General features: G+C 40.5%; 1 protein-coding gene across 1 annotated transcript in view; it reads right to left on the bottom strand.

The window, feature by feature from the left end:
- Positions 1–54: 54 nt before the first annotated feature.
- LOC104574598 (aminopeptidase O (putative)) overlaps positions 55–23,469 on the bottom strand; it is a 134,380-nt gene continuing 110,965 nt past the window's right edge. Inside the window, exons 11-14 of the mRNA XM_088525674.1 lie at positions 22,331–22,447; positions 5,810–5,896; positions 3,092–3,236; positions 55–250 (exon numbers count right to left, since the gene is read on the bottom strand). Of these exons, the coding sequence (XP_088381800.1) occupies positions 3,096–3,236; positions 5,810–5,896; positions 22,331–22,447 (345 nt within the window). The 3' untranslated portion in view covers positions 55–250; positions 3,092–3,095. The remainder of the gene's footprint in view (positions 251–3,091; positions 3,237–5,809; positions 5,897–22,330; positions 22,448–23,469) is intronic.

Here is a 23,469-nt window from a genome sequence, read left to right as displayed (position 1 = left end):
AAGGATGAAACCCAAAGAGCCTGTACGGAACAGCTACCTTGAGCCACGGGGACGTGTGTGTACGCGTGTGTATTTTAGGTGTTCCTGGTTACAGTGAGCCTCTGGAAACCGTAAACACTGAGAGGTAAATGTTTCTGTCAGCTGATTGATTTAGTCACATAATCCTTCCTTTGATGTCTTGGGTCAATGAAACCCTAGTACCACTAGGGTTTAGTAGCAGATATATTAAGAGAATTCTCTGTGATCTTTCCTGCAACGGAAACAGCAGTAAAAGTTATTACTCTGTCACAGTGAAGAAGTACCTGTGCGTTCTTAATAACTGGCCCAGTTTTTAAAATGGGGTTATTCTTTAGGTTGCTAGCAGAGCATAACTGTGGTTGTGGGGCTTAAGTTACAAAGATAAATTTGTAATCGTATCTCTAAAAACACTATTCCTCCTATTTTTTGTCTAGTCAAGAGTGTAAGTACCTAACAGGAGCTCTCTGTAGATCTGAAGCACTGCCCTAACAAGAAGCCCTACTGAGAAGAGCCAAAGTGCAAACACATTCCCTCAGTTATTAGCAGCCTACTCTAAGTAGGATGCTAGAGGTCACTTACTTACTGCAGTAACACTGTAGTGGTCTGCACACACCCCACCTGCCTTGGTGTGTTTAGCCAGTGCTTCCCTAAGGCTACCTGGGTAGGTTTTCCACCTTACACATTTGGCGTTCAACAGCAGGACAGCGTAATGGCTACTAATTTGGTCTTAGAGAGAAAACGGTAACAACCTTTTTCACAGGCTCTCGGGAAAGGAACATCTTTTTGCTCTAGGGCCCGACTCCTGTTCCTGCTGAACTGAGCCAGTGTATAAAATCAGAACTGATATCAGCTCAGTAGGCACCGGAGGACGGGTCCATCAACAGCCTGGAACGGCGGCAGCCGCAAGGGGCAGCTCCAGTCGCCAACGACCATTTCCTGCAAACGACGCAGATCGCTACGTGCCACCCGCAGAGCGACCGTGAGGGCACCCGCAAAGAGACTGCTTTACAAAACACAGTTTTACAGACGGTTCCATTTTGAAGTCACAAACATTTATTATTTCCTCTGTCTTCCAGACAAGCACCGCGGCCCAGCCGGTGCGGAGGGCAGGGCCCGCCGCCTCCCGCGCTGCGCACGCCGCCTCCCGAGGTGCGCGGGCCGCGCGGCCGTGCTCGTCTCTCCTGCCGGGCGCAGAACTTAGCCACTGTGAACACAGAGCAGAGAACCACTGTTCAGCAGCCAGCTAAGCTCTGCGCCGCGGCAGGGAGGCCTCACGGCGCTGCGCTGCGCTGCGCTGCCGCGGGCGCTGCGAGGGGCCGGCCCGCTGGCGGCGGCGGCTCTCACGGCGGCAGCTCGGCTTGTGGCTACGTGGTAATCCCTGGCAATGTGATTTTAATCTTAAGTCACAAATCATCATGCCAGGAACCCAAGCAGCCACAACATTGAAAGAAACCTGTTCATTTATTTATCCCTCGCATGTTCAAGTTTAGAACAAGAGGTATATTTCTTAAGGGTGCTGTTCCCCGACCAGTTTCTTTAGATTTTTATTTATTATTTAGCACATTTATTTATCTAATTTATTTATTCAGCATGCTTGCATTCCTAGTCCATCTAAAAGTCAGACAGGTAACTTCTGACTACGCTAACACATACTTACCACTGGAGACTTGTAGAAATTTTAGTTTTTATTTTAATATGAAACAAAGTATAGGAAGACAGAAGAACAAACTGCATCTCTCTGGCCTTCAGTAAACTTCTGAACAACTAAAGGCAGGTACCAGAATAAATAAATGTTGAATATAATAACTCTCAAACTTGGATGCATCTTTGATAATTGGTTTATAAGTTGTAAGTATTGTTTTTATAAACCAGTTGTTATAGCCCCATAGTCATATAGCTGTTTTAGAATATGACTCTCCCACCATAACTAATCCCCTAGCAAGCTATGGCTTAATCCACATTTCCCCCAAAGACTTCCTGACAGGAACAGCTCTTGTCTAACCAGAAGAAGAACAGGGCTATTCATAAACAAATTGTTTTTATGGAATGTGCTGTATTCCTTACAAATAAAGTCATGTCACAAATTCAAACGGGATGGCGTATCAAGTTCTGACCATGTGTACAGGCTTGAATGGGGAAGAGAATTAAGATTCCTGTTCATAAACAATTACAAAAATGATGATTTTGCTAAATTAGATGTCTGATTTTGATACGAGAAATCAACTGTAAAGTTATGTGAAAAACCAAGGCAACGAGCCTGATGGATGAGTTACATGATCAGGCAAAAATCTGAGGTATGCTGTACTGAAAAAGATCTTCATACCAATCCTAATCAGTTGTGTGCTAAACCTGCGTGTAAAAACACTGGAAGGTTACCTCAGGCTACCCACCTAGATGGCAAGATGGACAATATCTCTGCAAAGGACCACTTTAAAGCCTGTATCAACCTTTAGCTGGTGACTATTTCTTGGTATTTTGCTTTTTCTCTACTCTTTTATTTCAGAAGCAAACTAAATGGAGTATGAAGAACATTAAGCAGCTTCTTAATGTCAGGGTTACTGCTCTTACCTCACTTTCAGATGTCAGAGACCTGACAGCGCAGATTTGTTTGAATTAGAAAATTAGGATTTGCTTTCAGATGCACGATTTCCTAATTCCTTTATGGGTGCAGATTCTTTTCAAAGACTGGGCTGCTTCTCAAGTCAAAAATGCAGCTTTATTAAACACGATTGCTTCTCACACAGTTGTGATTTTAAAAAGCTCTGCAAACGGCATGAAGAATGCAGAGTGGACGGCAACTGCGCGGGAGCCCGGCTCAGCCGTTGCCACTCGCAGCCCTTGGAGAGCCTGGGGCAAAGCCCTCCGTGCTCTGCACGTGCTGCCTGCAGGCAGTCACCTTGCTGCTCCAGCAGCTGGGTTTGAAAACACGGAATGCAGCAGGACTAATTGCTTGAACTAAGCAACCACAAACTCTATGGGACAGCAAAGTTCACTATGTTTAGTGGGCTATCGTATCCTTTTTGCATGAGGTAAAACCAGCACCTTCAATTAAAATAAATAAATAAAAAATCACCTCTTCAGAATAACATCTCTGCCACCACTTTGGCGGAGGACACATCCATGTGCTCTCGTGCTGCAGCAAAGCATTTATGGGCAAGCTCCTGTTGTTTTGCATCTTCGTTCACCATCAGCTCCCCGTAGAGGTACACACCCATTGCCTGCAATAGGAACAAAACACACATTCACCCTACCACCAGCTGTGACCGATGAGCAAGATTTTGTTCCATATAACTCACAGAACTCACTGAATGAAAAAAAAAAAAAAACCCACTACCCCCGAAAGAAGGCCATATACTTTATGACACATGCTCGCACCTCCATACATAAATGTTCTCCAGCTGTTTTTTGCTTCAGAAACACCATCTTTATATTGTATCAAGCACTCATTTAACAAAGGAACATTAATATAAGCCTCCCTACTCTATTTTTCTTACCATATGCCAGATTGAAATCTGTTCTCTTATATCCACTACCTGAAATACTTTCAAATGTCCTTTAAGAAGGTGGCTTGTTCTTCCTCTAATAGGTTAAATAATTTCTTTCAAACTGTGTTGTTTCCATACTCAGTAATTAAGTTCACATCTACTGAAATAGCCCATCCTAGAATGCCCATTTGGCAATTCTGTGACCAGAAATCAACTAAAAATGGTCAGCTCTGTGTTTCAAAATCATCTCTTCTCATTCAAAATATGGTTGAACATGCATACTCTTCTATGGTATGGTAGGGAAAACAGGCTTTTCCTGACTCCAGATTTTGGAAATAGCAGCAATCAAGAAAGATAACTGAGTTTATGGGTCAAAATCCAGGCCCTGTTGGCAGTAATAAAGCACTAGCTAGTTATAGGAGACAAAAATTTCATTGTACATGAGCTTTTTTTTTTTTTTTTTTTTTTCTTTCTCTCCCCTGATTATACAAATATTTTCATCTAACTGCAAGGAATTCCACAAGCGTTAAGTTGCACTTACCAAAGCAGCATCGTACATATGACTTAAAATACTAGCAGGTTAACAAATTAGCTTTCGCAGTTGTACTCAATGTTTGGATAGTTGCAGTAGAGGAAAATATGGATATCATTGGAAGTCTATTTTTAATACTGTTCCTTCCAATTTACCAGATTGGCTGGTGAAGTCTTTTTTTTAAAAAAAAAAAGGAAAAAAAAAAAAAAAACAACCAAACAAAAGAACAAGGTAAATTCACATATTTCAACAGGAAGAGAAATCCAATATTTAACGAAGACTTGGAGGCGTCAGACAGAAACCTGCCGGGCTCCTCGCCAGTCCCACGGCTCTGCTGCCTTGCACTGGGAGACGCAGGAGCTCAGATCTCCCCGACCTGCAGCTGCAGGGCAGTCACACCAGACAGGCTGTCTTGGAGCTGGGCTCCAGTTCCTTTCCTAGAGAACTTCAGAATGATGAGATTTTGTTCCAAATAGGAATTACTTCTCTCTACCCAGCGTTAATAATTTTCCGCAAACCCAAATATTAAAACTCGGTAAACATACTGGGTTTTAGTAATCCTGAAAAGGATTAAATAGCCACATTTGCATTTTTCCCAGACTTTTAAAATAGCCAAGTCTTTCAGGATCAGTAAGGGCATGCAACCGCTTTAATTTCAGTCATAATCATTCCACAACCTGGTTGTGCCATAAAATGCATGTAATTGCTGGAGTAGGCTAAATGAAGGATACTGGAGATCACATTAAAAAATATATTTGAAAAAAAATCGTTCCCACACTGTAGAAAATGTTAGTCTTTATTTGACATAATATTTGCCTGAAAAACAATGTAGTTCAAAACAGGTACGTTTGTAAAAACTTGAGCACTATTTTCATTATCTACTGGTACATACCTGCATCCTTCCATATGATTAAAATGATGACAATATATATGTTTTTATTTTCATAATTGATATTGTCTTATGCTTATAATATTTATCAAAATAAAGAGCTTGTAAGGAAATGTGGGGCCTATTTATTGGCTGAGCTAGAAGTAGGAGGTATATCCTAGAGTTGTAAGAAAGCATATGGAAGACTGTAAGAACTCTACTGTACTGTTGTGACAAAATATATCTGTCTAAAGTATGAAAATCTTTGGCTGTCTGTCAACATGAACATGAATTTCTTTCCTATTTTGAAATACATTGCAACATTTTCAGTATTTTATATAACTTTTACATATATACCATATGCTGGTCAGTGAATTTCTTGATTCTTAGTGTTCATAATGAATAAAAATGAATGAAAGTGACATTGAAAGAACAGAGTTAAAATTAGAATTTTAAGTCCTCTAATGGCCTAAGTATGTCATAATAAAGATATAGAGCAGGTCCAGCTTTAGAAATTCCCTCGCATTACTTCCCTAACCCTGCAGATGCCTGCAGCCCTTTAATATAGGCTCTTGCAAAACATTTCTCTTTATGGACGCAGTCTTGGAAATTTAAGCCTTCGCAGCACTGACTATTTTGCACCTATTTATCTCATATCCACACACTAGTATTTACAGCCAGTCTGCCCTTATCATCAGCGGAACCAATGCTGGAAGGCATTCTTCAGGCATCACTACACCTCCAGCGTGCATGAAATGAACACGGAAGAATATATCCTATTTATTTAAGCAAAGGGCAAGAAGTGAATACACATTCAAGTTTTTGACAATCTAGAGCAAGAAAATGTATTTTACTTTGGACAGTAAAGGCTGATTATTTTGAAAATGTTAATTAAATGGAACTGACCTGATCTTCTCTGAGAAACTTCTCAACATCTCCATATCCAGGCACGTACTTGTGTTTAATAACAAGTTCACACCACCGATGTCGGACCTTTGGGAAAAGAAAACAGAAAATAAAACCTTGTATTATATCTGTAATTAATTGCCAGTAAATGATAATTTTCAGACTTTTTTTTGGCAAAAGGTGGCTCCTGTAAAAAATAAAATTGAACACAAAGGTTATGTTTTTCAGGGCAGGTGCAGATTTGCAGCATCTTCACCTCAAACTGCTCTTTTCCTCTAAGCCAACTGCAAGTTACTACTTTCATAATGTTAAACGGAGTGGGAAGAGGAGAGATTATGGCTACGAACATCTGGAAGACCTACAAAATGCAATGAAATAATTCCTCTACATAAGTGTAAATCCAAGAGATTAGAGGGTTTAAGTTTACATATAATTCTGTATCAATACTAAACTACACGCTAAAGGGAAAAAGTAATGAAACAGTGAAGTAAAACACAGTTCTGCCACCATAGCTTTGCTAGGTAATAGACTTTGGGTGCCTTGCAGAGGGTTTAAAATCCATCTACGCTTAAGGATCGGCCTCTGCTACCAAATGCACATTAACAAAAAGACAGTTACTAACATGCTGTAATGAACAGTAGGGATTTTTTCAAGTAAATTACTATTGATTAATACAAATAACTTAAACAGTGTGAGAAGCACTCCTTTGAAGTGCATGCTTCATGCATATTTTGGCTTTGTTTTAAATTAGTGACTTTGTTCTGAACAACTCCTGTGGCATTAGTGTCATCTTACACCGCACCAAGGCTTCCTCAGCTGCACGCAGTGATCAAGCTTAAGTTTTATATTCCATTATTAGCTCAGTGCTGACCCTCAAGGACAAAAGCTGAGTGCAATGAAAACCTCTCACTTGCTACTCCAGCCGTTGTTCCTACCATTTTTTGAAAGACCAGATCCTAATCATTATCAGCTTTTATAACAAGACTAAACTGTAATCAGTTTTAAAATTTTTGAAATTTGAGTCTAAACTCTGCTATTATCAATTAATTAAGAGGTACTGATAACTCTGAGAATGAAAGTCAGAAAAGAAGGAGATGATAGAAAGACACAGGTAAATTGTTGCTTTTGGAAATAAGAAGGGAAGTACTTGTTATCCTAGTCCATGCCAAAGCCTCAAGAAAGAAGTTTTCAAGAAAGAATTTCACAAAGTTATGTAACTAAATGATAGCCTCACTAACATGATCAAGAAGTGATGAATGCTCATAAGTCCTCATAAGGTGCAAAGAGTCTTTTTTTGGGTGTCTGATAACTCTTTCCAGCTGACCTCTCATATAAAATTGTTCAAACACAGCTTCCAAATGGAATAAAATGCTGAGGGAATTTGTGTCTGAACTGAGCTTGCACTCACACTGTCTGAGACACTGAACAGTTAAACCAGTGAGGAATGAAAGCTGTCTCTTAAAGATTGCTGCTGACAAAATAACAGCTGGTAAGATTCCTCCTGCATGTGGAACCAGAGCTAAATCCACAAAAGTAAATAGTTTTCCAAGGCCCAACTCGCTTTGCCGGGGACGCCCACATGCATAAGGCAGACCCCCCAAACGCTACCCAGCTGCTGCTTCTCCCAGGAGACATGGAACATTTTGCCAGCAAACCCTCCCAGGCTCTCCAGCTCTGGGAGAGGGCATTTCCTCACACACCAAGCAGATCCGTGCCTGGCCCATAACTTCAGGGCTCACGAACTAAGCATTTCCTTACTTACTCATTGGCAAGGTGATTGAACCCTCCTCTAACAGAACATAAAAACATTTAAAAGGTTGCTGCATAACAAGAACTCTCTAACGCATTCTTATATCATGCATGAAGTAGGTGATGATGAGGAAGGGACTGTAGTGTTTTCCTCATGGCCCCCCTGTATCTTGAGTTGCAGCAGCTACATCTCAACTCACACTAGTTACTCATTGAGGAGGAGAGCAATCGAGTTCAATTTCCACACCTCAGGATCTCAGATTTCATCTTGTTCAATAAGCAGATGAACTGGATTCTGAGAATGGGATCCTCTTCCATACAATAAAAATATTTATTGATCCTAAAAGGAGAAACTCAGAGCATCTGAGTGCTTTGAGGTATAAGGCACCCGAATATTCCATTAAGAACTCAGGCACATGCCTACATAGTGCAAAAATCAGATCATGTAACTTCTGTGGATATGACCGTAGTATCTCTATGGAAATCAGAATATAAGTTCTCAGTGTAAACGTATTTATTTATGTGGTTCTACTTTTCAATGTGTGAATCTACTATTTGTCTGTCCTGCATTTAGCAGCACTGATGATCTGAATTCCAACTGCTTTGCAAAACATGGAACAATTAAGCTGTGCCCACTTTCTGAGACCATTCCTTCCTCTACAGGGTTCCAATTCTTGGCAATAAACATCCTTTAAAATGGTTTAAAAGAAAAATATTTACTTGTTGAGTGAGGTTTGAAGCTTTCTTTCCTTCTGTTTTTCTCTCTTTCTCAGTGTCTTTACAAACTCTGGAACATGCCCAGCTTGGATATGCAGTGTGTGCCAGCTGGGGCAGAAGCAGCATGTCTGTTATCCTCAGATTACACGTTTGCCTCCCCTGTTTGAAAAGCCCGGGAGGCCCCTGTAGGACAGCAAACTGCAGGACAACCAGTTCTTATCGAAGTGCTGGTAAAACCAGTAGCACAGGCACTGCATGTCCCACTGGCTTTCTAGGGACATACCTTGCACTCTGGCAAGCTGTCGGCAAAACTGCTTTATGTGCAAGGTCACCTGGCCAAAACTGGCAAAAAAATCCTATGACCTGAGCTGAAAATACCTTTGTGGCTCTCCTGGCCTCCCACTCCCCCATGCAGTGTGGCTTGCAGGTTGCCACATACCACAGCTGCAGCTGAAGCATATGCAGATACACACACTACAAAGAAGTAATTTTTCTAGTATAATCCGAGCCCTCAACTTACACCGAAACCATGAGAATTTTATTCGTTGAAGAGGAGGCCGGGAAAAAAATATTTCTGTTCTCAATTTCTCATCCAGTCCTCAGAGGGAGAGAAGTAAAACATGGCCCACAGCTCTGCAGCACAATGAATGTGTCATGTGTACAAGCACTTTAACAAACTAGTATCAAAAGGAAAATTGGAAATCTAAGTAGCTTGTGGAAGGACCAACCAGCCACACCACATCCTGTGTATGCTCTTTTGGCTTTTCCTCCCAGGAGCAAAGACGCAGTGGCAAAAATTAGAAATCGTTAGTTTTTTTTCCAAATTTCCTCTCTGCACTTTTGTGTGTGCTCTTCTGCATGGTCCAGAGATGCACACCATATGTTGCTTTGCCTGGTTACACCATAACAATGTAAAGAGAACCTCCAAGGCAGCTCGCAGCAGCCCTCCCGTTACTGCTGGCAGAGCGCGCGCTCCTTCGCCTGGCTCTTCCATGTGTTGTAAGGCTGCAGGAGCATCCGTGAGCGCCCACCGCTCACGCACTCTCATTGCCCTGGCAGCTGCAGGACCTACGTGCCAAAGCTGGAACACGTCTGTTTCCTCAGCCTCAGAGTTGGCTCTCGGAGTCCTGTCTGCCAATGCCTGATACTCCTCAGGACAGGAGCAGTGGCCCTGGGGCGCTGGAGGTCCGTCAGGAGCGCAGGTTCCTAATGGATCCTCCTCTTTTGGAAACTGTGCTTTCCTCCAGCCCGGCTCTCAAGGATGGAGCTGAGGTTTCCACCAGCATCGTTTTACATCGACTGAAGATTGTTGCTACAAGTTTTGCAAAACACTCCAGAAATCACAGTATCTCACTGAAGCAAAACTCAGTAGTAGGTCATTGTGTCAGGTATGATCCTTGGAAACTGACTTTTTCATAAGTATCAAGTTGTACTTGATTAATTAATATGTCTTGAAGGGACAACACTGCCAAATAGCATTGAGCTCCTACATTTAGGAACAGCAGCTTATACAAATAATTCTCTGCAATTCAGTTTAGAAAAAAACACACGACACTGCACAATATCGCTTGAGACGTAAACATTACCCATATTTTGATTTTTGCAAGGGAAATCTTTAGAAACAAAAATGACACTGACTTAGTCTATTTTTAGTGAAAATCCTCATAATTTATCAGGCGATGATCTTTTGTTAAATATTTCTTGAAGCTGACTTGGTGCCTATTTTAGGCATCAAATATGTGATATTTCTTCATCAAAATAAAAGCTTCCAGGGACATACCTGAAAAAGAGTATTTTAAAACTATTTTAAACAGATCTTGAAGTAAAACTATAATTTTCTATATTTGACCCAGGCGATAAAATACTTGCTGATTAACTTTCTCCTCATCCTTGCTGCAATAATCAGACAAGCCTAAAGCAAACATCGACACAGAAAGCTTTGTGTGTTATATTGCAATAATCTAGTTTGCTCATGTTCTCAGTCATACATATGCAAGCAAAAAATAAATATTTTACTTCTGAGGTCTACAAATAAGATTTAGAAAGCAAGTAATTTAAGCCATGCCTTTATTTAAAAAAAAAAAAAAAAAAAAAAAAAAAAAAACCTAAGGAGTTGTACTAAGCCTTTCATCTACAGAATGTGGGACTAGCTTCAGGGAAAATGAGTGCATTTTGCTAATAGCTGGATCCAATTTAAAAGGCGCCACGAGACAACAAATATGAATCACAAAACAAAAGCAACATAGTTGGACATCTTAGAAACTGGGGTAATTTAAAATTTACTATTGTCCAACAAAATAGAATCTATATTAAAGGTAAGAATCATATGTGATATTTATAAAACATGAGTTCCAGCACTACTGAAAAAAATCACTCCAAAAATTAGAATTGTAAACGTTAAACAGCCACAGATGCCAGATTCCAGTCTAATTTACAGAGGAAAAAGATACAACAAAACTTCTTCAAATAACCAAACTGTGCTACTACAGCTCAGTTTTAATTACCCAGCTTACTCCAGTTATCTCCAGAGCACAGGAATGCTGCTCTGTTTGATCTGAGAGTATCTCACATCTCTTATCTCTACATAAATTAGATTCAACTACTGGATCATTTTCAGGGATAGTGAAGAAACAGTGTTACAGGTTTGGAGTTATAAACAAGTTATTAGTTAATGTGCAAGAATTACAGTTAAGAATTGCGAATTTGACAATGTTACTGTGGCAGTGTGATTAATGATTTTATTCTTTCCTCTATCTGGGCATAAATAGACATATTTAAGAACAGCTGAAATAATAGCTACTCTTTAATACACCAGCCAGCCTGCATCAGTGGTGTTTCATTCCACACAGGAATTGTCATCTGAAATACAGACTATGTCCACAGTACATTGCTACATTTTGCATACAAATTTGGTTTTATGAACCTTTATCCAAATTGGAGCCTCAGGGATGCTGAATCAGCTCAGAAGGAGCAATGAAAAGGCCATGTGCATTACAACTGTGCTGACAGAGTATCATTTTGGCAATGTGAAAAAAATGTACTCGTTAGCCAAAAACCTACTGAATGCAACCAGAATGGATTCATCATTCTTTTGACAAGGATTCTGGAATTGGGTTTACTGCATATGCCAAGTAGCCTGAGCAGAGAAGTTGTCTAACAGCTTAAATGAGCTTGTATTTTGGAACAAAAACGCCTGGACTTCTCATAGCGCAAGTTATTTCTCAGGGACCAAATTCTAACGCTTCCCCAAGAACACTGCAGGACCAAATGAAATAATGGGCCAGATACAGTGTTGCACAGGAGGCACCTTTGATAGGAACTTTCTTTCCCCAAGGCCCTCATAGTGTCAGCAAAATGCAACACACTGTTGTTTCCAATCTGTTTTCTTAAAGTCTAATACTCTTCCTCAGTATTAATTACTTTGCTTTTCAGAGCTCCAGTCAAAATTACGACAACCCTTCACGCACAAAGCATTCTTCCACTAGCTCTAGGCATGCTTTTTAATTCCCAGGAAGACTTGCAGCGGGCATAGGGGTGCTAGGACTGGAGCCTCTCAGACTCACTAGGTGCTCTCATGCTCTCCGCTGGACACTTGCTCTCCACGCAGCTCCATGCCAGCAGTTGCCCACTCAGATAACAGTCTTCCCCTCCACACATCTCACTGCACAAACATCACCAACAACCTAGCAAACTCTAGCATGGTCTGTCAGGAAACCTTAAAGCTTTAAAAGCTTTATAAATATACGAACTGGTCATGAAAAAGACAGCTAAAATCTAAGTTTAACACTGGACATGAGAATTTGGTAGCACTGATGATGATACTGTACAACAATTGATCAATTTTACTCATTCTGATTGGTATTTCTGCAGAGATCAAGCAATTCCAAGCTGCACAAGAGGAGCTGGTAATGAGGAAGGGAAGGTCCCTCTGCTTCCCCCACTCCGCAGCTCTTCTGGAGGCTGTAGAGGGAGCTTGCACAGCCACTGCCTCTGCTCAGGAGGAGGACAGAGATATGGCAGAGAAGGGGCTTTTCGAAAGCACACTGCACTGCACACTGTGGCCAGCTGCAGACTGTGGGCACCCTGGCAGCACTTGAACCTGTGACTGCGCAGGACTGCCAGCAAGACAGCAGCGTGTTCCCACGGCTGGTGCCAGCCCTAACACATGTGGGTGAACCTTCTACCCCGTATGAATTGGATCGGTGTATTTCCTACCAACCTTTCACCTCCCCTCCCCTTTTAGTAATCACCCATTTCTTTGCAACACAAATGAATTTTAAAAAGTTTCTACAGTCCCTACGCTTTGTTTAAGACCAACCTGATCAGATCCTTCTTCTCCAAGTCACACACACTGTAAACATATGATTTCACTTCAATTTGCAAATAAAACATGTGCTTCTCTACAACCACCATAGTAGTCTCTTTCCTGTATAAATATACAGAAGCCTAGGGATCACAACATGCTGCTTATAAAAGCTCCAGGTGGAGCAGAGGGCATAGCTTCATTTATTATGATTAGGAGATACAGTGACTAAAGAGCAGTGTTTCAGGTCAAGATTCAGCCTTTGACAAAGAAATACATGCTGGAAACTTGTTTAGAAAGAGCAAGTGCACAGATTTCCCCCACCTCAGGTTCACAAAGAGAGAACTCACAATTAGGTGACCGTTTGCTTTTCTCCCTATGCATGTCACATCTGTGATCAACGACATTTGTGCCCACAGAACAAAATTTTCCAAAAGAAGGGGGAAAAGGGAAGGGGGGGTTAAGAAGCCACATCTAATCTTTCTCAAAAGGTGATACAGGCTGTACTTCTTTGCTGGTGTCAAAGTTCTCATTCATAATAATGTCAGTAAGTGACTAAATCAAGACATTTAATTCTGCAATCCCGTGTGCACTTCAGCTTGCCTTTTCTCTCTCACATTTAACAGAGGATTGACACACAGCAGTATCTGATCCCAAGTTTTTGTTCTTCTTTCACTGTAGACCAATAAAGCGATGATAGGACAGTGATCTACAGTGAGCTTAGAGGAGAAGACGGCAAAAAATAGCTCGGACCAGCACCAAGGTAGTGTGACAGCTTTAAAAACATCTGCTAGGGGAGAGGCCTTCTGCCCGCCTCAAGGCTTTTCTCACTGTGTTTCCATTTACACTGCCATGATCTCCGGCCTAGTGGGAGCAGCTCCTATATCATAACGCCATGTGAGGTAAGGAAATGTTTAACATAGCATGTGAACTCATTTAATTTGAAAAACAAAGATTTTTGAAAAATAAGCCTTAATTAAAAACATAAATACACTACTTATACTGGAACCAAATGCTCCCCTTCTCCTCTGCCTTTTTGATATTACATGTTCAGCATTCTGAAGCGCTGGTGCTTTTCACAGCTTGCAGCAAGATGGAGATGGCAGAAAAGATGTGATCAGCTGCCCTCTGAACACATTTCCTGGAGATGCAAGCAGAGGTTTGCCGTGGCGCTGCCTGTCCACACAGGGCTGTGCTGCAGCCCTGCGGGGCGCGGGCCCGGGAGTCGCAGCCAGGGCACGGGGAGGCACGCGGCTGGCGCACCAGGAAGGACGGGGTTGCGAGAGAACGGGAACAGGCCCCCAGAACGAGCACAACCGCACACTGCTGACACCAGAAGGAAATATCCAAGGTAAGAGTGCCATAGATTCAGCAAGATACAGCACGAGATGGGTATAGGTAGATGTCCCAGCTGACAACTCATCCAAAATATCTAACAGGATATGCCACATGTCTCTCACAATCTCATATGCAACCCCTCCAAAGTGCCCAACACTTTACCCTGAATATCTATCTACAATAAGGTTTATACTACTTCTAATATCACCATAATAATAATAATTATTAGTATTTTGCAGCAACATCATGAATGATGCCCATCATCACCGTCTTCTCTTGCTGGCTATCTTGGCTGAGTGCCTGGAGATTTTACCAGTGTTTGTATATGCATATACATACACATTTCAACACGAGCTATTTATACATGCACATAAAATCATGCTAGGCTTATAAAACCAAATGTTGTAGTGGGAAAAAGCACATAAACACTCTTACGTCTGAAACAGAAAACCAGTTCTTTAAGTGTTTGATGTCAAGCACAGAAACCTTCTGTTATGAATTATTATTAAACTGTAAACTCCTTCTCAGGAAAAGGAAAGGTTCCTGCAAGTACCAACGCAGCAGTAAGTTATTCCCCTTGCTTATACTCCTCCCTTCTGTACTTCTATCTTCTCCCTTCCATAACTAGAGGCAAAAAAGTGCCCTCCTTTCATCTCTGGCCTCCCATAGTGACCGTGGTCCAAACTTTTGTTGTTTCCAGGCAGGATTACTGTCATAGACAGACTCTGGAGCTGAATGTGAAAATGAGACCCAAATTCCAGGCAATGAACCATGTTGGCTGCCTGGCTTTTCCACGGTTTAGGCCGCAGCCAGCCTACCCAGCCTGTACTCAAATCCTTCCAGCTGTTCATAGTTTAAAGCTTTGGTTCCAATTTTCAAAACAATTAAGCATGAGATTTTGACTCCAAAGACAACTCCCTTTCACATCACTGTCACAAATACCCCTTCCTCTTGACTCAAAAAAAAGTTTTAGGAGAAATATATCCTGATTCTATAAAGCCAGAAAAAACATAAACTCATTCCTGAATTAAGAAATTTTAATCAATATATCTTTTTTTTGAGCTATCTTCTCCCCTTTTTTTCCCTGCCCCAAGACTACTACTTCCCCTGCTATTTAAGAAAATATTTACCCTGTGTGGGACATGGCAAGAGTCCTCTCCAGGATGCTTCAGTCCCAAAGGTATTCAGACTCAGACAGCAGACAGTTGACAAGACGAACATAGAATTTTACCCGCACATTAGTGACTCACTAACAGTGAGTGACATTAGTGAGTGCAGAAGCAGATCTTTGTGGCAAAGGTAGCAACATCAGAACTGGCTATTGTCAGTAATTTTGAATTGTCTTATTTCTTGCGCTACTTAGACCTTATACTTCATGCCAAATTTCTTTCCGACTCTGTGGTTCCATCCAGGAATAATTGGTATCAGCAGCCAGTCTTCATACAGAAATGAGAAGAACTAAAAGTAAGCTGTTTGGATGCACCATCAAAATCAGTTTATATGTGATTGATAAGAAGTATCTTGAGGATTTGCTCACAGCTTGGACAAAGACGCGGAAGGTGTCCCACACAAGCACAGACATCCATACAGTTTCATAACAAAACAACCAGGAAAGACTACTGCCAATAGCTAAGGGTTTTTGTTTGTGTTTTTAAACTCTGAATCCTCTTTGACATCCTGGCACCTATCTCAGCACTACATGCAATCTAAGTAACCTTTTAGATTTCCTGACTAGACAGGCAACTTGTATCACAGATGTAAGTTTGTAACACCCTAAACAGAAATACTCCAAAAAGTTCCACATGAAACAACTACACCCAGGACTGAGCAGCTATGCCTTCAAAACGGATTTCAGAAGGCCAAGGGACTCCGTCACGTCATTATCCTTTCCAGACAACAGATTACAGAATAGCAGGAGCAAATCTCCAACTCCTTTTTTTCCACAGATTGCTTGGATAAACAGTAAAAAGCAATTCTGTCTTTGGTTCCCTCCTACTAATGGATCCCTCCTTTTTCAAGTCTCACTAAGTCATTGGGTTACCAGAAAAGGAGTAATTTAAGCACCAACACCAGTTAGAAAAGTACCCCTGAGGTAAGGGACAGTAAGTGAATGGCACTGGTAATGGCAGCAATCAGGGACTTGGAAACGTTTGTTAATGCTACCCAGCAGCAAGTGAGATCACTTGGAACAAACGTGTTTCTGCCTGGGTTTGGGATCAGGAGCGCTGAGTGGCACAAAGTTATTTCGAGTGCTCCATAAATCTTGCACTCCAAACGTATTCCTCAGAGAGCTAATGCTGATCGAGGGATTTTCTGTGCTTCTCAAGTGGCTGGAAAAGCTCCCATATTTTGTGTGTAGCAACAAAACAAACCTAACTCGAGATTATCCTTCGAGCAGTCTCCCAAATTCATCCCAATACATCCACTGCTCTATGACAGGCACAAGAACCAGAGTCATTCCCAGGGGACAACTTCCACAGCTGTTACTGGAAGTGCTTTTCCTTATCCTTTTAGCCTTAGGCTACGTTTTGGGCCTTAGATTTCAAAAGCACATGCCACATTCCTCTAAGTTAGTTTTTCAAAGTTCTTTGCACTGAAAAATTAAGACTGTATATCTTTATCTATCTTCGTTTCCATCCAATTTTGCAATATACTCCGGAGAGCTTTGTTCCATAAGGGCCCCTTCTGACAATGCGCAATGACAACTATCTTTATCAACTCTCTTCCTCAAATAGCCTGCAAACCACATTCAGATGCAACATCAAACTGTATGAAGACCTGATACAACCAAGATCACAGAGGCCCTTCAACAGGTGGTGCCACATATTTCCTTTGCAGAGATGGAGTTGCCTTACTGTGCTCTCCCACCATCCTCTTTCCTGGTGAAACTGTAAAGGACTTTTTCTCACAATAAGATGCTCTTTACAGATATTTGCCAGAGGAAGTTTAGGGAGACAAGCAGGCCAGAACTTTGTAAACCTTGCCAAACATACTCCCATATAGTTCTTTCTTCAGAAGTGCCCTGTAAAATGGTCACTAGTTCAAGCTGATTATCTTTCTCCTTTATCAGCCTGGTGGTTCATACCAATCATGACATTGGCTAAGGATAACAATCCTACAGCCACCTTCCAGCCTGGCTGCAACGCTGCTATCTGAAGGCTACCTTCTGTTTCCCCATGGTGCAGCGAAGAAGGCCTGGCCAGCCTGTGGAGGTATTTGTAACACATTGCTAGTTCCACTCAAAAGCTGGAGATGGCTTCTGAATCCCTGCCCCAGGCACATCCTGTGAGTGGGGGGACTAGCCCAGTGGCTGCTCTGAAAGGAGAGCTCACCGAGCGCCTTTTCTGCCTGCTAGCACAGGCTGACCCTTCCCTGCCCGTTCCCATCAATTTTTTCAATATACTCCAAAGAGCTTTGTTCCATAAGGGCGCCTTCTGACAATGTGCAATGACAACCTGCAGGACAACTCAATAACACAGCACAAGAATGTGCCCAACTTACTGCAGCGACAATCAGACAGGAAGCAGCAAGACACATATTGCATTGTAATTCATTAGTACTTCTGTGTCTGCCAGTTTTTCACGGGCTAGGAAAGATCAATTAATCAAAGTTATTTTGCTCTGAACACAATTTACACTGCTTTAAGGACACTAGGCACCTTGTACGGTCTGTATTAGCATGACTGCATTTCTGTCAGTGAAATAAGACGCCACCACTTCATAGCCTTGGTCTCATAGGCAGACCTCATGCACAATGAACTAGTTGTGTGAGAATGGCTTTATGCCACTCACCTGACTTACAATATTATAGTCTTAACTCATTTTACTCACATTTTCTACAAAAACAGTTAGAGTCTCTCCTCTTTTCCTCTCCCCAAATATGCCAGGTTATGATCCTGAATATAGGGAAAGCATTATGCAAGTGGAGGGCATTTCAGCCAATTTGCTGAGGAAAAGAAAAGAAAACAAAACAAAACCAAAAAAAAAGCTCTAATAAAGCAGCTTTCTACATGTTGTGCAGGAAAGATATGTTAAAAAAAAAAAAAAAAAAAAAAAAACACTACACTGATGCCTATAGTAGGAAGGAAAGAAAAACTAGCCCTACTGGGAAAATACTAGGAAAATGCATCATAAATCTTTCTACATCATCCACATACCATACTTTTTATCATTAGCTCTTACATAATTCAGCAAAAATATTTGCAGAAATACTGTCAAGACTTAAATAAGACTCAGAGCAACCTTTATTCATACACATTTATCGCCCTTCCCCTATGATTACCTTAGTGATTTCTTCTGTCACTTCTGTTATTTTCCACACAGTACTTGCACATTCTGTAATCCCATGTGTTGTATACTACAGACCGCTCCCTGACCAAAATGAAGATTTTAGAGAGCCAATAATGTAAGCAACTATTCGGTTACTGGTCACAGAATCACTGTTTGTTATCCAGAGCTGTCAGTGTTGCCTTTACGTATTTGCAAGGAACTAATTCTTTTTGTTTTGAATGCAAATTCTCAATAGACTATGCTAAAATATGATAAGCTTGCATAATCACATCACAAAGGTTAGGAAGACTTAAAAAATATGAGTGATCGCAAACTTTCCAAGCTCTAGTTTCTGTAAGAAGCTAGATCTTGATCAAATTAACTGTCTGTGTAAAATGGCCATCTCAGACCAACACCCCCTACAGACCCTCCTTAGATTCTGTTATCTTACTACTAGGATCTGATGGCAACTGTAGTTTCTTTATAACATATCCCATTTCTCCTCAATCAGCTACTCTTCCAGCTGGACTTTGTTATCTTTGATTAACTGTGGCAAGGCAATTTCTATAATGCCTCTCATGGACACCAGAGATGTGGTATATCACAGAAGATACAGCCTATGAACTTTATGTAGTAGGATGCAGCAGAGCAAGAAAAGAGGAAATGGGAAGAAGAAACCAAGGACACGGTTATTCTTCCATGCAATTGCCTCTCTCCCGTCTGAAAGTCAGACACAACAGGCTCAGGGCATTGAGCGTTGATAAAGAAATGGCTTTAAGCGTTGAAAACCTCATTGCTCTCAAAACAGTGTTTAAAGACAAATCGGCAGACGAGAGATTCAAATAATTCATGTCAATGAATTTACCTCTGGAAAACAAACTGGTAGTTCCTTGCCTGCTAGGGCTTGGGCTTGGATACTAAACAGATAGTGACCTGTTACAGAACTGGACTAAATAAACAGGAGGGAGCTGAAAATTCTGCTGCTATCCAGATGCCCTACAAGCCTCCTGCAGCACTCAAGGTTAGGGGCAGGCCAGTCTGAAGTGTGGCTAGACAATCAGAATCCCACCTCCGGCCTTTGGGGCTCAAAGGTCTCTACAACAAAAAATACCAAAATCAGAAATGTTTGCTAACCCCTGATTTTTGAGTGAATTTAAATGAATGCCTAATGAATGCCTAAATGAAACCACATAGGTGTCTGAAGCTATCAAAGACTGGCAGTGAGACCCCATTTGAAAGAGGAGAAGAGCTCCCTGAGACGCTCTGAGCTGCGGAAATCCCTGCCTGGACACAACATGATCTCCTTCTGAGATCCCTAGTGATCACATGGATTCCAGGGACTCACCTCCTCTCCTGTCTTCTGGCTCACGCAAAGGAACCAAACCAGGTCAAAGAAACTGCTGCAAACTTCTGCAAGACCTTCTGTCTGAGGTGAGGTGTAGCCCTCCTGCTTTCCTTATGCTGGAAAGTCTGGACATGAGTGCGCTACCTGGTAGCGAGGAACACTAAGTACTGCTGTTGTCAATCCTGGCTGAATGAGAACAAAACCTGCTTACCACTGCAGGCACGCACAAGTTTAGAATACCAAGTGTGTTGAGCTGTAAAGTCCAACTAAAGGGAAGCCATAAAGATATACACGCATATATATATATATATATATATATATATGAATAAAAACTTCAATAAACAGGAACCAGGACATCCCATACTATACTTGTATAGGATAAAAAACCCAACACGTATACTCAAAAGGATGAGATTTTTCAAACCCTTTATTATTTTCATATTACTCATGCAAAGCCTGGAGCATTCTACCCTTCCAAGAGCAGATCACAACATACAGATACTCTTGTTTATATTCCCTCTGATGCTGTAAGAAAGTTGTTTTGTTATCTGTCAATACATACATGGAGAGCCTTCCAACTCAAAGGTTCAGGACACATATCACGGACAAGTTTTAAGGGCCAAACTTTGTTTAAAAACCCCCCTCTACTCTCACACACTTCCTGGCAATATCACTACTAATCCATATCAAATCCATATCATACAATTAACGTGAATATAAACATTTATAGTCAAAAGTAAGAAAACACATTCTTATTTCTTATTCTGTTCTGGATGGAACACAGCTGACAGCTCTTCTTATAAAAAAATCTGTGAATAAAATCCATGATATTGACAGAGATTTCTTTTTCAGTGGCTTGCCTGTAATTTTTAATGCCTAAATTTTTAATAATCTATTTAGTTACTAAAATATCCAGCAACATTACTGGATCACTATAACTGATTAATATCTCCAGAAATCAAATTTAGACAGTTTGGACTGCGGTTCTTTGTTCCCGCATAATTACAAGAAAAATCCCTACTGTATGTACTGGGGTTGGAGACACGAGGAGTTCCTCCCTCTGGGTGGACATGAGACATGTAAACTAACATTCCCTTTAAAGGACTGTAGGTAACTGATCGGACAACTGGTAAAACACTAATGGCAATGTTATCTTAGTTGTACTTCTCAAGGTCTACTAAGTCCTTGGCTTCACCTTAAAATAATACTGCGATTATGCTCATTTCACTGAGGCCATAATTTTACTTTTTTTTTTTTTTTTTTTTTTAAGAAATAAAACCTGAGGAGATCACTTACATGTCTTTATGTGGTATCGCAAAGAAGAAAGGAAGGTGTGAATGTGGAGAGAAAGGAAAAAATAAAGAGACCCAAGCCTGCAGTCTGATGCTCACAATTCACTGGCACGAAGTAGCAACACCACAGCTATTGCTTTGATCTACCTCCCCAGTTATTCTTTTTCCCTCTGACATTTCATTGGTATTTAGATGAGATTAAAATATATCCTAATTCCTATAAATAGAAAAGTTGGTTCAAGTACTAATTAAAAACAAGTCTGGCATTTGGAAACTCTTATCAACAAAAAAATAAAAAGGTGCAATAAATAGCAACATTTGAAATGTTACTCATTTTTCTGAGAAAAGAGCTAGACTTCTGCCCTATGCATCTTGCTATTAGTATTTGGATTTCTAAGTGTTTATAACCATCTGCCTAGTAAATAGGGTAACAAAACAGAATTTGCTGTCCTTCAATTTTAATTACTGACATAAAATTACAATTGTAACAGGGTAAGTCATGCAAACTGACCTTTCAAACATTTCACCATAGTTTTTAATTAAAAAGAAGTAAACTTGTTAAGTTTACTATGATCCTTCATTGTACATTAGTTTGATTATATGTTCCTTAGTAACTAGCCCCATTTATTTATAAACCTATATGTCCTTTATTTCCACAACTGGCTTCATCTTCTCATCTCCCTTCTTGGAACACTATCCACATAAAGCAAACTCTTACTCATTGCAAAGGTACCTGCAGTTGTTCCGTTCTGCTGCGTTAGTTATCCTAATTCTCCCTGCTTTAGAAATCCATTGGACTCTACCAGTTAGCTAGCACTGTGTGTGGTAGTAAGGATTTACTACTGGTTTGGCCTCTTAAGCTCTTTGGAGCAGGGATGCTAGTCTCATAAACATGTGTGATGGGAAAGGCATGTTTACAGTACCATATAAAACTGTGCTTTCTTAAGTGACTGTTAACATCCTTGGCACTTACTAGCTGCAATTGTAAAGAACTAATTCCTCCTTGAAACTCATGTCCAAAACCAGAGCATATTGTAGTCTCTCTGGAAGAGAAACTTTCCTAAAACTGAATAAGACTTTGCAGAAACAATATGGGCTAACTATGTATAAGAAGAATTTTAGACCATAACAGACACATGGTTGCTTTTGATCATGATACATATATCTAAAATAAATTAAGTTCTAGATATACAGTCAGTGTTACATGGTAAGAATTCTAACATGAATGAACATGCTACTAAGGTACATGCAAAATTATGTAGAAAATCTTCGCTGCATTGTCTCCTATTACTGTAGGATACAAACACATTTGGACTTGCACAACACACACACACACAGAAAGGGAGAAAGCACGATACTGAATAACTACAGCATTTTTAAGAAAATAGATGTGGTTTTAATTTTAGAAAAGGAAAAGGGATTTGAATGAGTTTGGATCCTAGTGAAATGCTATCATTCCTAGTCAATAACACAATTATTCTTTTCATGGTGATTTTTTTAGTGATTTACCTCTGCGTCCTGTTCACGGAGCTTATATGTTTTCTCTAAGCATTGCAGTGTTCTAGGGCCCAACGTTTTCTCTTCCAAAAGAGACTCCAGAAGTAAAACCAGCTGGTCCGGGAGAAGCTATGAAGGAAATAAAAGCCTTGTGAGAATAAAGCTGTGCATACAGAGCAATTAAATGGAAACAAAGCAAAGAGGACAAGACTGTGATAACCTGTGTGATTTCAGCATATGCTTGAACTATGATGAGAATTTCTAGTCGATTTCTGAAAACCTTGGTGTTTATGTCTCTGTATTCTGAAAGATTCTGCTCGGGGGTAATTAAGACTCAATTTCCATGGCTTCCATTACTATATTTAGATGGAATCAAAACCATTTTTATCTTATTGAAACAGCTTATTCAGCTAAGATCTTTATGGAATACATATGCTAAGTAATTGCATTTTTGAATTTGGGTTTGGAAGGGATAAAATACAAGAATAAGTTATAGCTCATTATTTCAGGAATCCACCAGACATATAAATGTGTAATTGTCAGAGTGGCATTTTTATTTTATATGAGCAATTAACTGGTATTCCTGCAGTAAACGAAGAAGTACAACACAACGAAATGACACGCAAAACAAAGATTGTAACAACATGTCTTAAGGGATAACCTGAGGCACTCTTCTTGTGAAAAAAATCTAGAGCCGTTCAACACTACAGAGAAAAGAAGGCACGGATATTACATTTGTGGCACAGACAGTATGTATATATATGAATATATTTAATAGTTAGTTGCTGTGACTCAAAAACCTAACATTTTCAAGTTGAATCTAATGTGGCCTGAAAACAAAATGCATAACTCTGATGTAGCAAGTGCTTAAGTGCTCTGTTTAATAGGCTTATTAATGAACAAATAAATAATTCAAACAGATCTCAAAAAGAAATTGCATCAGCTGTCAGGAAACAAGCACTGGAAATTCAGCGTTCAGAAAGACCAGTGAGGAGTTTGTTAAATGTCCCAAAGCTACCCCTACTATTCACCATTGTGAGCGCCAAAAGAAAAAAGCGGGGCGCAGGGAAGGTCAGAGAGACAGGGTGTGCATTTAAACTTTTGCATGCAAAAATATACCAGAATCTTTCACTTTTAATGCTCTCCAAGAA

The sequence above is a fragment of the Tinamus guttatus genome, unplaced genomic scaffold (assembly GCF_059628265.1).
Source record: "Tinamus guttatus ecotype Peru unplaced genomic scaffold, ASM5962826v1 Tinamus_guttatus_pri_ptg000236l, whole genome shotgun sequence".
In the NCBI taxonomy this organism is placed as follows: domain Eukaryota; kingdom Metazoa; phylum Chordata; class Aves; order Tinamiformes; family Tinamidae; genus Tinamus; species Tinamus guttatus.
Note: the sequence above shows the minus strand (reverse complement) of the source record. Positions and strands in the feature narration are given on the sequence as shown.